Raw genomic sequence first — 17,011 nt, forward strand, 5'->3', positions numbered from 1 at the left:
ACAGAATTCATACTACCTTTTTATCATATTTTCTCAATTGTGAAATGCTAATTATTGTAATGTGGATTTTAAAAATGTTATTTTAAAAAGGACCCATATACTTAAAAAGAGTGGGAAGCAGTGATATAGTAGAAAACATATTGAACTGGGATTCAGATGTCTTGAATTTTGAGTGCCATGGGCAAATCACCTTATCTCTATGTGTCTTCATTTCCTTATCTGTCAAAAAAGATTAATAACACTAGCACTATTATTCACTTCAAGAAATATATATCAGTTACCCATTTAATATATATGAGGGTGCTATATTAATTGCTAAGATACAAAAATGCGTAGACTCTGATCCACAATAAACTAAAGAGAATGTGAAATAAGTACAAAGAGGTCCAAGTGACGTGCCATGGAAAATGTTGGGTAGGAATGATCAAACTCTGATTTGCAGCAGTGGGGAGGGATGGTGAATGGACAGAACTTTCAAATGGTACCTAAAATAATGAACTTCTAAGAGATGAAAATGATTCTCAATATGGGTGATGCTGTGTACAAAGACATGAGATGGAGAAGGCAGAGCAAGCATATTATAGGAATCAAGTTTGACTGGAAGGTGGAATACATCAAAGGGATTAGAGTGAGATGGTGCTTTAAGTTTGGAGCCAGATTATTAATAATGAAGAATTTATATTTTACTTGATGGTTAGTAGGAAGAGAGGGAATGATGGATGTTGCAAGAGGAATGTCAGTTTCTAACACTCATGGGTAATGAAATCCAGTCTAGGACCACCCTTATATGCAGCTTCAATGGAATGAAGGAATAGGTCCCAGTATTTAAGAAGACTGAAGAATTAGGAGTTTAAGGCATTACAGAGAGCATCAGTAGGAACGTTGGGGTCCCTTGGTATAAAGAAAGAAGTTGTTGGGAGTGGGGAGGAGGGAGATAGTAAACCAGGTTCTGAACTTGCCAAGAAAAGAGGATGATTTGGAGCACACAACAGCCAGCACCATTTATATTGGGTAGAAAGTTTTTATTGAGTTCACACAAGGAGAGGTGGCTGAGTAATAGAAGCTGGAAATGGTAGTGGGAGCAAGTAGTAATCCGACTCCTCATTGAAGACCAGTATGCCCAAGGCTATGAGAAAAGCTATAGCCAGTGCTGGAAAGAAAGACTAGGGAGAGAAACATTATTGCTGTGGGAAAGCCTGGTCTCAGAGGTAGGATATGAAAGAAATGGGTCAAAAATGGGTAGAAGGGAAAGTGAAGTCATAACAAGATTAACTAAGTGGAAGATTATGGAGCAATCTAGAATCAAGTCACGGCAATGGCAAAAATAGGCATGGCATAAAAATAAGAGCGAGCTTGGGATTTTGTATGTTTTAGCATGATCATCAGGTAAGGGTATGAGTGTCCTGGTGAATGAATTAACTATACATGAGATTAAGTTCATGAGAGTTGAGGTATTAAAAAAAACTTTTATCCCTTCAATAAGATTTAAGAGTAATAGAATAAGCTAATGATTAGGATCTAACAATATGTTGCTTAGAGAAAGCATAGTCTAGGAAAAAAAATCTAAATATCAAAGATGAAATCCTGGCCTAAAGTATACCAGACCACTGCCAAATGTTTGGCATTATGCCTTATATCCCTCCTAAAGCAGTTTTAAGTTTTGTTTTGTTTGCTGAGACAATTGGGATTAAGTGACTTGCCCAGGGTCACACACCTAGGAAGTATTAAGTGTCTGAGGTAAAATTTGAACTCGGGTCCTCCTGACTTCAGGACCTGTGTTCTATCCACTGCGCCACCTAGCTGCCGCAGTTTTAAGTTTTATAGCTTAAAACTGCCTTAAAATTTTGAGTACACATGTATTTGATCTTTGCTTTATGGGATTATACTGTCTCCTCTAAGCAACTGAACTTTACCCCTTCTCCTTATCTTTTTAAAAGGATTATTTCCTAAGATAACACAATGATCATAGGTATAAGATTTATATATTCTTTCTTTGGCTCCTAGGATAAAAGTCACCCAATCAAATAGAAAACTAATCAAATTTTTATTCTTTCCTACAATTGTTACGGTACTGCTTCTATTGATTCAAATGGGAATCAGGTAGATTCAATGGATAACAATTTTTCCCTAGAGAAACTTGAAGCAGGTGTGGTATCTCCTACCTTCTTTCCTCTTATACCCACAAAAACAATTCCTGATAATCTGAATCAATGATTTATGCACAAACTGCTGTCTAGTATTTTATATCTGCTGATTTCTAATAAAAGACTAAACTATAACTATAGTTATAATTATTTTTTACTTAGAATGATAATAAAGACTAGACCTGGTTCTATTAATAGAGTGAATCATGGATGAGAAAATGCTTTCAGTCAATATAGATTAGCAATTTATCTACAATTTATAATCTTAGCGAGGTGTCTAGAACACTTAAGGGTTCAGTGACTTGCCCAGGATCACACAAAAGGTGTCTAGAAGCAGGACTTGAACTCAGGTATTCTCACTTCCAAGGCCAGATCTCTATTGTGTCATGCTACCTCTTATTACTTACAATGTTAATTCTTATTAAGGAATCCACCTTTTCATATAAATGTACTCTTAAAGATCAGAGACCTTCAAAACACAAAAGGAATAAAGCAAATAGCTGAATAATGCCCCCCTCATATAGATTGCCCCCTAGTAGTGAGTAGATAAATCCTCATTAATCTTCCCCCCCCCCATAATTATGACACAGGCATGTAATACATGGATGATAGATAATGTAGGGCTTTGGTGCATATAATAGGGACAGATACGTGGAAAAGAGGACCATTTCAATAATATCCTCAATAATATGTATGATAGAAATATGTAATTTGGGAACAGGGATCTGTACAAAATTAGCATGTATCATGTGACTAGAAATTATCTTGGAAAAATAAATTAAACATTCATTTGGTTTAATTCATAGAACAGCCTTTGATAATTAAACATGTATTTAATATTATCTTGCTTTCATTTTTGCACACAGGTTATTCAGAGAATATTCTACACAGTCAACAGATCCTGGACTGGCAAAATCACTTTGACAGAACTAAGGAAAAGCAACTTTTTGCAAGTATGCCAGTGATTTATTTTCAGATTTAAAGAGCACTTTATAAAATAGCATCTGTTCTTGGACGCTTTTTATTTAATGGAAAAATCATTTTGACACACACCCCTCTAAGCTCATGTAGGGAAAAATACATCAAAATCTTTTTTGAAAAAGGATAAAATCTGTATTGTTGCTAGGGCATTTTAACAAAGGAACTGTAGGTGTAGCATAATGCCCACTTACTGTACATTCTGTCAGTGAATGATCTTGCTTATTGTCTATAAATAGTGTTGATCACTACCTGAAAATCAAAATCATAAGTGGGTTATTCACATTATGATAAAAAATTGAACATATTATTGTAAATAAATGTGCTAAATGAATATTAAGCTATAATTTAGCTTAACGTAATTTTGTTCATTTCTGCATTTATAACATTTATAACATAGCACATCATAATCAGAAGTTATGGTACACAATTAAAAGTCAACACCATTGTAATTAATTTAGTACTCACAAATTACATTGCTATTTTACTAAATGTTATGTAATCCAAAGGTATACAGGGGCAGGGATGAAGGACTATTTGAAAACAGAGGAAATCTAGTTCCTCAAGGATCCCATATAATTGAACTAAGAAAAATGCATTTGTAATTAAAATATATGTACAGAAATATGGAAATATGCTTTAGGTGTATACTTTCAACTAGCGTTGGACTAATGGTGATTATACTTTTCCTTTGCCTTAAATAAGGTGTTTTGACGAATCTACTTTGATAAAGTTATAGCCTGATCAATGTCGATAATTCTTCAAAGTAGATAACAACCATCTACACCTCGTATTATGTATGAGCTGCTTGTCCACAATTTCTTATAAAGCTTCAACAAGGGATTCTCCTAATATTGTAGGGGCTTTTCCTTTAGATTTCTGACATCAAAGTACATATACCTATAAGATACACAACTTGCAATTTAGCTATCTCTGGTTTGCACTATGTAACCAGTTCACCTCTTTGCTAGTCAAAAAAATCTCTGATAGTATCCTTATAATTCTCTGGCACAGTTCTTCTTGCTAAGTTGCATTTTACACACAATCTGCTGTATGCCTCTCCATTGTCTTTTTGGTGATTATTATGTTACATAATTCACTACCCATATTTCATCACCAAAAATATATTAATGTTAAAAAAGACGGGGCCTTTGATTCAGGGAGAAGTTTGAGGTCATTAAAAACACTGCTTTCTTTTTCCTTACATTCCTATTTCATTGTCTAGCTTCGGTGTTTATTCAAATGTGCCCTCTATGATCTAGCTGTTCAAATGTATAGAATAGTAGGAACTCATTCTCTTACACTTGATATTTCCTGTGCAGAAAGTTAGCTTAAAGTTGAACTTTTTTGAGTAATTGCAAATCATGTTTAACAACTTAATGGACTTAATAAAATCAGCTCTGTGTCATTTGCAAGTAGAAACATCTGGAGGACCTCATCCTCTAAAGTAAGTTCCTCTTCAGTGTGTATATTCTGCTCCTAGCATCTTTCATAACAGTGGCTAACTTCTTTGGTAAATGTACATTTACCCATTTTATTATCATAACTATTACTTGATAACTTGATGTTAATAATTTAAGGATTATCTGGAATGTTTTAAGGATTAGACTTGAAAGGATAACAGATGGACAAAAATAGAAAAGATCTGTCAAAAATTTTATAACAAACTATTCTTCATCAGTGCCAGCAGAGCTACCAACTCAGCATCCAATCAACATCAGTCTTCCACCTATCTTAATCCTGGATCTCCAACTGTGTTTTCTCATTATTCTGAGTAATGTCTTTACATTGTAGTCAGGCCAATCTCAGAATCATAAAGTCTCATTGATAGAAGGAATCTCAGAAGCCATCAGCTCAAGTTACCCGAGTCTCCTTTCCAGTATTCCTGACATTCAGCAGATTAAAACTTTCCTTTAAAATGAAGATTAATGTGGAATAGGAAATGACAGAAATAAGAAATTGAGAGAAATGTTGAAAGTTCTTTATGAACTGATAATGGAATGAAATAAGGAGAACTAAGGGAACAATATACACAATAACTAACACAATATAAATGAAAAGATCACTTAATACAAGTCGAACTCTTAGTAAAATTCTGCACCTTGAATCCATCATCTCTTAGGAGATGTATAGCATGTTTCATCATCGTCTAGAGTTTTTCATGTATGCTTAGCTGTGATTGGAGTTCATAAGTCTTTTTTTCTTTTCCATGTGATTGTTTAAACTGCCCTTTTGCCTCTATTCAATTTCATTCTGTATCAGGACCTACAAGTTTTCTCACGATTCTTTGAAACCTAAGTAGAACAGATTATATTACAACATGTAGAAGTATTCAAGCACAATAGCTTAATATTTGCTAACCTAAAATGTGCCAACTATTAGAGCAAGAACTCATTAATCTTTATGTTACTCACTATGGAACATTTACAGCACTGTCCAGAATTCTAGAATAACTGGAGTTAAAAAGACTCGAGTTTGAATCCTGCCTTGACACATACTATCTGTGTGATTTTGGGCAAGTCAATTAACACTTCTCAGTCTCAGTTTCCTCATCTGTAAAATGAGAATAATAACCTCTACCCTCTTGAGTTGTTGTGAAGATGATATGAGACAGCACGTATAAAGTGCTTTACAATGTTAAAGCACTAGATAAATGTTAGCTATTATTATTATTTGACAAGAAAGTTTTTGGGCAAAAAGCAATCTAGATGAAAGTAAATATAAAAAAATTTTTCATACCATATACCAAGATAAATTCCAAATGAGTACATGACTTACACACACAAAAGTGAGACCTTGTTGACAGATTAGAGAAGCAAGGAAGAAGTTACTTGTCAGAACTCTTAATAAAGAAAGAATTCATGACCAAACAATTGATAGAGAGGATCACAGAGGATAAAATAATTAATATAACAAAATAGCTTTTACACAGATAAAACCAATGCAAGTAGAATTAAAAGAGATGCAGATAAATGGGAAAAATAGGGAAAATTTTGCTACAAGTTTATTTGACAAAAGTCTTATTTCTAAGAGAGAGCAGATTCAGTTTTTTTAAGAATAATAGCTGACTTCTGAGTTATATGGGCAACAAACATGGAAGACTAGTAACTTTCTCTTGATTCCTCATTACTTCTCAAACCTCTCTAGGCAGGTGAACTGTGAATTGCCCAACATAGAGGAAGCTGAAATGCTTTGAGATCCAGTCCCTAAGTAAAGCACCATCAGAAGGGAACAGTTAGAAAGTGAATAGGAAAATATTAGAGGGTGGAGGCAAAGGAGGGGAATTACCAAAAATTTCAGGAAGAAGAAAACTTAAAAGATCTTGAACCTAATCAGAGAAATCATTAACAACAGAGGGAAATATGACCTTGAGGTCTTGGAAACAAATTCAAGCATATACAAATAAATATTGGAAAACAAAACAAAACAAAAAAAAGATAGAACACTTGATGAAATTGAGGACCCTATGAAATGAGAGGAGAGCAAAGAACCACAATATACTGTTCTTGAGTGAATCAATAAAGAAATGAGAATTACGAGAGGAGAATTTATGATGTGCATAGCAAAAAATAATGGGGGGGAATAGAAAAACTGAAATCTGAGATAGCAAATGTCAACAAATTCAAAAGAAGGAACAATAAATTGAGAATGCAAATGCATAGAATTGAAGGACAACCTAGGAGAAGAGAATCAAAAATCAATATTAAAAGATATATGCTCACTATGGAAGCAAAACATACTATTCTTACAAGCAAAATATATTTAAAATAGCCTAATAGGACTTCTGGCCAAGATGGGCAGGAACAACAGCTGTGTAAGCCTCCTGTTTCCAGAATCCATCTCTTCAAGCCTAATTAATGTTGCTGGAAAAACCCACAGTTACCGGAGAAGACATCCTTGAGATTCGCCAGGAAAGGTCTGTTTTGCCCAGGGTGGACGGTTTTAGATCGGGCACAGGCTGAGGCAGTGGCAGCAGGAGCTGGGCAAGGCTCACAGCCGAAGAAAGACCAGAGGGGTGGGGGATCCAGCTGCCCTCGGGGGAGCCTCACAGGATTGGATACGCTGCTGGCAGCAGTCAGTAGCCCAGCAGAGGTAAAAACAGCGGAGGTGAGGGAATACAACCCCCAAACAGCTGGAGTTCCCTGAGACGCACCCCTCCCACAGCGCCCCAGCAGCTCAGAGTCTCAAAGTGCAGGTGCAGCAAGTCCGCAATGCCCGCTGCTGCCCCCAGTCTGTAGAGGAAGCCTCGTAACGCCCCCAGCCTCCCCAAAAAAGCAGATTCCGCCAGTTTTTTCCTTTTTTCTTTGCTAGTTTGCTCTGATTCTTCTCTGACAAAATGAGCAAAAAGTTAAAAGGACTTTAACGATTGACATCTTTTATACAGACAGAGAAAGACCCAAACCCTGAGGAACTAAAAACAGATTTATCTCAGGTGAATCCCCACAGGAGGAGATCATCCTGTTCCTCAGCACGAAGAACTTAAGAAAATTAAAAAGGCTCTCACAAGAGAGCTAGAAGAAAATGAGAAAAGGAGAAGGAGGCTTGGCAAGAGAGACTGGAGAAGTCATTCCACTCATTTAACGACAGAGTGGATAAAGAAAACAAATCCTTGAAAAATAGGATTAGTGAACTGGAAACAGAAAATAGCTTGCTAAAGAATAAAATTGGTGAAATGGAAAAATATTCCATAGAACAAATTGGACAATTAGAAAAAGATATAAAAAAAGTGAATGAAGAAAATACTTAATTGAAAATCAGAATCAAGCAAATGGAATTGCATGACTCGAGACGAGAAGAATCAGTCAAGCAAAACCAAAAAAATCAAACAATGGAGAAAAATGTGAAATACCTTCTTGGGAAAACAACAGACCTGGAAAATAGGTCTAGGAGAGATAATCTGAAAATTATTGGACTCCCAGAAAAATACGATGAAAAAAAGAACCTGGACACTATTTTCCAGGAAATTATCAAAGAGAACTGCCCAGAAGTCATGGAAACAGAGGGTAAGAGACATTGAAAGGATTCATTGATCACCCACTGAAAGGAATCCTAAAATCAAAACACCATGAAATATAGTGGCCAAATGCCGGAACCCTCAAACGAAGGAAAAAATACTCCAAGCAGCTAGAAAAACCCTGTTCAAATATAGAGGAGCCACAATAAGGATCACCCAGGATCTAGCAGCATCCACATTAAAAGATCAAAGGGCCAAGGAACTCGGTATGCAACCAAAAATAACTTACCCAGCCAGAATGAGCATCTTTTTCCAGGGAAGAAGACCTTAACCAGAACTTAACAAGAAGTTTGATCTACAAATATAGAACTCAAGAGAAACCTAAACAGGTAAAAAGAAATCTTGGGGACTATATTTCTGCTGTAAAGATGTATAAAGAATACATGTATACCCTGTTCTAGAAATTAGAGGTGAAAAGGACATTGCCAGAAAGGTAATGGGGATACATCTCCAAAGAGGCAAGGAAACCTATTATATCTGAGAGAAAGAATGGAGGGGGATGAATATAGTGGGTATTTTATCCATCAGAATTCCTTTAAGAGAAAAAACTTAGGCATATTCAATTTATGGTGAAACTTCTCCCATCTCATTGAAAAGTGAGAAGGGAAAAGTGAAAAGGAAGGAATAAGCTAAGGCAGAAGGGAAATGGAACCGTGAGGGAAAGGAGTAAGATAGGGGGAGGAACCTAAGATGGGGAGGAGGGTACTAAAAAGGGAGGGCTGTGAGAAGGTGGTGCTCACAAGTTTAATACTGGGAAGGGGGGGGAGGAAAGAAGGGAGAAAGCATAAACATGGGTTACAAGATAGCAAGTAATACAGAATTGGTAATTTAACCAAAATGTGAACGGGTAAACTCATAAAGAGGAAGTGATTAGCGAATGGATTAAAAGCAGAATCCTACAATAATATTGTTTACAGGAAACACACCTGAAGCGGAGACATGCAGAAAAAGGTAAAAGGGATGAAGCAAATCTACTATGCTTCAGGTGAAGTCAAAAGCAGGGTAGCCATCCTGATTCTCAGATCAAGAAAACAAAAATTGATCTAATTAAAAGAGATAGGAAGGGACTATATCTTGCTAAAGGAGCATAGATAATGAAGCAATATCAATATTAAACATATATGCACAAGTGGAGCATCTAAATTTTAAAAGAGAAATTAAGAGAGCTGCAAGAAGAAATAGATAGCAAAACTATAATAATGGAACATCTCAACCTTGCACTCTCAAAATTAGATAAATCAAACCACAAAATAAATAAGAAAAGTCAAAGAGGTAAATAGAATACTAGAAAAGTTAGATATGGATGACCCTGGAGAAATGAAATGGACAGAAACGAAAGTATATCTCTTTTCAGCAGTTCATGGAACCCATACAAAAATAGACCATAATTAGGAACATAAAAACCTCAAACTCAAATGCAGTAAGGAGAAATAGTAAATGCATCCTTTTCAGACCACGATGCAATAAAATTACACCTCAACAAAAAGCCAGGGAAAGTAGACCAAAAAAAATAATTGGAAACTAAATAATCTCATATAAGAATGATTGGGTGAAAACAAATCATGAATAATTAATAATTCACCCAAGAAAACGACAATAATGAGACATCATACCAAAATGTGTGGGATGCAGCCAAAGCAGTATAAGGGGAAATTTCATATCTCTAGAGGCCTACTTGCATAAAATAGAGAAAGAGAAGGTCAACGAATTGGGCTTGCAACTAAAAATGCTAGAAAAGGAACAAATTAAAAACCCTCAGTCAAACACTAAACTTGAAATTCTAATAATAAAAGGAGAGATCAAGAGGCATTTGAAATATTCTTAAACAGAAAACCAGACCTGAAGAGATTGTTTGCTTCTCAAACACCTCAGACAACAGAATTGCAGGAGGAATGAATAAATTTCGAAGTTAAGGACAACAGCAACAGCAACAGACTGACATAAAGAAACCTGTAATAAAGGAGCCTACCATGGCCCAGTGTTTTCTCTGATACCTATAATAACTGACATTGTTCTGGGAGGTCCAAGGAAAAAGAGGAATCCATGGTGCAAGCACTATAAATCAGTGACAAAAATTTCCTAGAAGGGAGAACCTAAATGGATATCTTGGGAGTTTTGAATACAAGAGAAATAGAGAGAAAAAAGAGAGATTACATAATTATAAGGATCATGAATTGGTGAATTAAGTTCTAGAAAAGATAGGAAGAGAGAATGAATAATAAAAAGAGGAAGATTAATCCTTTTTGGCAAAGAACACACACACACATATGATAAGTAGGATTCATTGAAGTCTGGGGAAGAGAGGGAGAATCTACTTGACTAAGAGGGGAAAAAGTAGCGGAAGCAAAACTTCAAAAAGAAAGAAGTAATGAGAGCAGGGGTTTGGAGATAGGGGAAGGAAATCCAGTCAAAATAGGGCTACCTTTAAAAAGATTAAATTAAAGTAATTGAAGGAACATAGTGCTGCATGTGAGTGGGAAAGGAGGAATTATAACTTGAAAAAATAATTATAATTACAGGTAGATGAAGGAAAATATAAATCTAACTTTAAATGTGAATGAATTAAACAATTTAATAAACAAAAATATTACAGATTGAATACAAAAACAAAACCTTACAATCTTTTGCTTCCAAGAAATCCATGTAAGAACAATAACAAAATAAAACTGAGGGGAATGGAGGAATATTTACTATGTATCAAGTTTACTATGTAAACAAGAAAATCTTATGCTGAAATTTCAGACAACAAATCAATATAAGTAGTAATGGTAATAATAGTACGGTAGTAATAATTTAGTATAATATAATGTAGTAGTAATAACAATAATACCTTAACATTTTTATAGTGCTTACTATGTGCCAGGCACTGCTTGACTATTTTTATCTTATTTGATCTTTATAACTCTGGGAGGGTAGTACTAATATTTCCTTTTTATAGATGAGGAAACTGAGACAAATAGAGGTTTAAATATAAATGATCTAAATGCTTTAACATCTAAATTCATAAAGGAATATTACCTGAGCTACAAGAACACATAAGCAGAAACACAATGACAGGAAGCTTCAATATCCTTCTCTCAAGTTTGGATAAGTCCAACAGAAAGATAAACAAAAGGGAAAATATAGAACTGAACAAACTGCCCGAGAAACTTGAGTTAAAAGACTTATTTATGCAATCTTTTGGGGTTGCAAAAATACATACATCTCCCTCCCACAACTTTGGGCAGGAGGATGTATTACTAACCAGACAAGAGAAGTAATTGCAAAAAATAAAACAAATAGCTTTGATTACTGGAAATTGAAAAGCTTCTGCACAAATGAAGTTAATGAACATAGAATAAGAAGGAAGTGTGGTACATGAATAATAAAATATTATTGTATTATAAAAATGATATATGTAACGAATATAGGGAAGCACGGAAATATGTATATGAACTACTGCAAAGTGAAATAAGCAGGAACAAAGAAAATGACATCCATATTAAATATAATGATGTAAACAGACAGACACACACAAAAAATCAAAAGTAAATATAAAGAAATTATAAATATCAAGCCGGATCTGAATGAAGAGATATGAGCAGATACCCCCAACTTTCCTCTTCATGGAAGTAAATGTAGGCATATCACACATTGCATGTGATTTCAATCTTCAATTTATTGCTCAATCATGCTGATTTATTTCTTCTCTGAAAATACGATGCGTTATATGGGGTAGTTTTGGGGTTGGGAGGAAGGAAGGGTATTTGAAAAACTCTAATGAAGTAAAAAAAAATAGATGATATCAATAAAAACATTTTTTTAAAAATAGAACCATCTCTCAATTGATAAATAAATAGTCAAAGAATGTGAGTAAATATTTTTTAGAGGAAGAAGTCTAAAGTTATCAATAGTCATATGGGAAAATGCTCTAAATCATTCATTATTAGAAAGCAAATTAAAACAAGTCTTGGGTAATGCCGTAACAGCATCAACTTGGACAAAGTTGTCAAAATAGAAATGGCAAGTGCTGGAGAGGCTATATGCATAAACTGGTACATTAATGCATTGTTGATGAGATCATGAACTGGTCTAGCCCTTCTGGAAAGAAAATTGGAATTGTGCCTAAAGAAAAAGGAAGGAATGAAAAAAAGTATTTTTTTAAAACATTTAGAAATGTGCCATTGTGTTAAGCACTGGTGTTACAAGTATAAATAAAAAGAAAGATAGCTCATGCCCATAAGTAGCTTACATTTGAATGGAGGAAGACAACATATAAAAAGGAATAGAAAAGTGAGTTCAGGAAAGAAGTCAAAGATATCCTGTGCTGGCATATGGTTTTGAAATTCAGAAGTTCAAGAATAGGGAATAGAGAAGAATAAAGGCTGCCTATATCCTGCCATAAAATTAAGGCCCCAAGAAAAACTCACCAGTGGAAGAAGGGAATGATAAGAATATTCCAGTTTGAGAAAGCCCTAAGAGCTAAGGGAAGTTCCAAGATGAGACAGAACAGAGGCATATTTCAGAATCAAAAATTCAGGAGTAGAAGTCAGGAAAAACCAAAAGCTTTTTTTAAATTATGATCCAGCTTTTTAAAAAGGTATTAAATAGGATTGATATAGAAATTTTTATATAACTTCATATATATATAATGAGAATCATATTTCTTGTCTTTTCAATGGATGAGGAAGGGATTGGAAGGAATTTAGAACTCAATTTTTTTTAATTAATGCATACAAAAGAAGAGAAAATAATTTTTTGAAGCTATTAACTAGTGACTCATTGACTCCTACTAGGCCTCTTCCCAAAGAAATCAAAGAAAGAAGAAAAGCTCCTGTATGTACAAAATATTTGTAGTAACTCTGTAGTGGCAAAGAATCAAAAACTGAAGGAGATGCCCACGAACTAAGGAAGGACTACAAGTTATGGTATAGGAATGTGATAGAATATTTTTCTTTTATAAGAAATAATGAAAGAGACAGTTTCAGAGGAATCTGAGAAAATTTTTATAGGAACTGATACCAAGACAAGTGGGCAAAACAAAAGAATAACCTATGTAATAACAATATTGTAAAGGGAGTTGAAATTAGGTTTGCTTAAAACAATTCCTTCCCTGTTATATATAGTCTTATTATATTAGCCTTCCTCCTTTTTCTGGGTTTTAAGTATTTCTATACCAGTTGCTATAAAAATGAGATTGATTTGATGTCTGCTCCCCTTTGCCTCTCCCCCCATGTAAACTACCTCTCCCTAAAAACCTCAGTTTTGAACTGTGTACAGTGTTAGAGTCAGGAGATGGCTTATACACTTTTGGCAATAGTAAGGTCCATCTTCTCCTTCCCCATTCTGTTTTACTCCTTTTGCCCTTTCTTTTCTTTCCTCCTTTAAAGCCATGACAAGAGAACAATTCATCCCTGGAACTTCTCTTTTTCTTATTTAACTCCCTAAATGCCCTTTGAAGACATTACGGTTCTGAAAGAACATTTCTCCCTTTATTAGAATGTTAGGGCTCCATTATCATAGAATTCCTTTCAATTGCTCAAATAAATTTATCTTTCTGGTTTTCTCTGGCTTCTCATGTTTGTATTCAGCTCTGCTATTTTCATCAGAAATAATTGAATAATAGGGATATTGTGCATGCCCAGAGTGCCTCAAATGGCATCTCTACATGAAGAACATCAGGAAGAAGATGGCATTTCTCCATGTGGAGGAAGCTAGGGATCAGCTTCTGCAAGATTCATGAGAACACAGGAGGGGAAATACCTTGGAGGGACAGATTGTGGACATGTATAGATATTCTTTAACTGGTTCTGGTCAGCAGCTACCATTGTGAAAGGAGGAGACTCATTCGCTGTGGAGCCATTTCAAAAAAGCGTGTCAAATTCAGCTCTTAAGTCTTAATGTTTTTGGAAGAACTTGATCATTGAAGGGAATGGAGCCTGTGAGTTTGAGAAGTTTAAAAAGCTCCTCAGCATCCTTTTGGTCCAAAGTTCACATTTAGAACCAATTCAGGTTCGGTGCCCCATGGCCAAAAAAAACATTGAAAGTGTTTCAGTGTCTCATGGTTCCAGAATTCAGGTTACACAACCAATACAGCAGCAGCTTCCCAAGAAACAAGTGAGCTTTGGAGAAGACCTTCAGGATCTCACCCCAATGGGAACTGAGATGTAATCATCACCATCATTATAGCTAATATTCATATAGTACTTAGCTTATGCTGGGTACTATGAGAAGCACTTTACAATTATTATCTCATTTGATTTTCCCAAAAACCCTGGGAAGCAGATAGAAACTGAGGTAAAGTGGTGAAGTGATTTTCCCAGGGACACCCAGCTAATGTCTGATTTGAACTCAGGTTTATCCATGTTACCACTTAGCTGCCCCATACAGCCATCATCTACATATAGATCTAAAAAACTAAGCTAAATTTTTGCCTAATTGCCTCACTCCAAGAGTGAAGTGGTACAGGAAGCATTATGTCCTCAACATGTTGGGAGAAATGTTTCAACATTTATTCTTGTAAATACTATCTTATGTTACGTGGTTAAAGAGAATCTAAGTGCTAATTACTAGGCCCCCCCCCAAAAGGGGGGAACAGCTAGCATAAGCTCAAACTAGTATCAGAGACCCCAGCCTTTTCAAGAGTATCCTAGGGACCCAGAGAAGGACAGATAGAGCCTGTCTAGTCCTGAGAAAATAGGGTCAAGGCATTCGCATTATCTTCGAAGGGCTTCTATTGCATTAAGATCCATTTTTTCTCCTAGTCTTGTCTTTTGTTTTACAGGAAAAGTTATTATTGATGATAAGCCTGTATCTTCTGCCTTTTGGTATGTTGTATTTCAAGATGATCTGTTATTTATAGTAGAAGCTGTCAGATCCCATATGAGTTCAACTGTAGTTCCTTGATACTTCAACTCTTTATGGCTAGTGCAGTATTTTTTTTTCCTGACCTGATTGCTCTGTATTTTTAATATCACATTCTTGGTACTTTTCCTTTTGGGAATTCCTTGAAAATATAATCAGTGAATTCTTCCCGTTTTCATTTTGCCCTCTGATTCTGACAGATTAAGAGAATTTTTCATTTATAATTTCTTGAAGTACCATGGCCAAGATTCTTTTTAATCTTGGTTTCCAGGAAATGTGATGATTATTTAATTATTTCTTCATCTGTTTTCCAAATTTTTAAACATTTATCTTATACTTTCATCTGTTTTTTCAATTCTTACATTTTGTTTTATGTTCTTTGTTGTCTCACATAATCAATGATTTGCTCATTTCTAACTTTCAGAGAGTCCATTATTTGGTAATGGATTGCTGTATTCAGTAGTCTACATGTACTATCACCCTACATAAATTCCCCAGGAAGCTCTGAAGTATGTCCTAATTGAGCATTGGAATCAAGCCTATGAGCTCCTACACTTCATATAAGCGCTCCTTAGGTTTCAGGCATGCACAGATTTTTTTAAGGAGGAATAGCAGCAGTATGGGTGGGAGTAGAGGGGTTGGGAAACGAGAACTGGAAAAGTTCCCAAAGAAAAAGCTTCGAGATTCCAATCAAAAAACAAATGTCATCCCAGTCTGCAATGTCTAGATCCTGCTTACTCTGAAAATATGTATCTTTTATCTGAGGTAACTGTTCATTTTGGTGACTACTAAACATGTCCAGACCTAGAGATGAGGCAAGGCAAGGGCAGCTAGCTGGTCCAGTAGATAGAGTGCCAGGTTTGGAGTCCAGAAGGTTCATCTTATTAAGTTCAGATCTGGTTTCAAACACTCCCAACTGTGTGAACCTAAGTAAGTCATTTAACTCTGTTTGCCTTATTTTCCTCATCTGTAAAACAAGCTGGAGAAGGAAATGGCAAATGACTCTAGTATCCTTGCAAAGAAAACCCTTAATAGGATCATGTAGAGGCAGAAAGAATTGAACAGAAAGGGTGAACTAATGAGCAGCGTTGAACCTTCTCCCATCTGTCCTTCACATTCTGGCCTGAATGTATTCCTCTCATTGTGTCATTCTTCTATTCAAAAATTCTGTCCATTATCTACTCTCTCATCAGTACTGATGATACAGTTGTAGAACATTTGACATAGTGTTCCCTTCCTCTCACATAATGACTTCTTTGATATGTAAACCCACTCTGAAAGGTGGTGTTAAAATGAAAGAGATCTATTATGGATTCTGAGCATGATCCTCTCTTTTAGATTATAACTTGCTAAGAACAAGATCTGTGTCATTTTTCATTTTTGTCTCCCCTAAACCTAAAAAAATCCTTGGCACATGGTAGGTGCTTATATACAACTGGTACAAAATTTGTTGAATTAGATGTTTTCTCAGTCTTCATAAAGATATTATATTAAATTATAATTTAAAACCTTACAGCACTATACAAATGTGAGTTATTTTAAAGTCAGTATAATAAGAAATTATCATAAGGTCTTCAGGCTTTTCTTAAATTGACTAAAACTTCTATTTCATGATTTTGTGATAAATTTCTCCTTTTGTTCATGTAATTTCAGACATTAGCCCTTTTGGAAGAAGAAGAAGACATAAATCAAATCACAGATTACTTCTCCTATGAACATTTCTATGTCATTTACTGTAAATTCTGGGAATTAGACAGTGATCATGACCTCTACATCAACCAAACTGATCTATCTAGATATAATGACCAAGGTAAGTTGTCCTACTAATCTTATCTATATTGATCATATTTTAGTTCATGTGCTGCCAAATAGACATGATTATTGATTCTGAAGATGAAGACTGTGGTTAATAAAATTTCACACATTCCATTGGTTGGAATATCCATTTCTTCAAGGAAAAATTTAATAAATTCATTATTTTAGAATAGAAAATGCTAAAGTTAAAGAAGTAAGATTATTTTGTTCATAGTTT

The 17,011-nt window shown here is 35.1% G+C and overlaps 1 protein-coding gene across 4 annotated transcripts in view; it reads left to right on the top strand.

Moving 5' to 3' along the window:
• Positions 1-17,011, top strand: part of PPP2R3A (protein phosphatase 2 regulatory subunit B''alpha) — a 181,796-nt gene that overhangs the window by 112,562 nt on the left and 52,223 nt on the right. For all 4 annotated transcript variants that reach the window (XM_031959778.1, XM_031959779.1, XM_031959780.1 and 1 more), the window contains 2 exons: positions 3,011-3,097; positions 16,633-16,789. In XM_031959778.1, the coding sequence (XP_031815638.1) occupies positions 3,011-3,097; positions 16,633-16,789 (244 nt within the window). The remainder of the gene's footprint in view (positions 1-3,010; positions 3,098-16,632; positions 16,790-17,011) is intronic.

Source organism: Sarcophilus harrisii, chromosome 3, assembly GCF_902635505.1.
Source record: "Sarcophilus harrisii chromosome 3, mSarHar1.11, whole genome shotgun sequence".
Taxonomy (NCBI): Eukaryota; Metazoa; Chordata; class Mammalia; order Dasyuromorphia; family Dasyuridae; genus Sarcophilus; species Sarcophilus harrisii.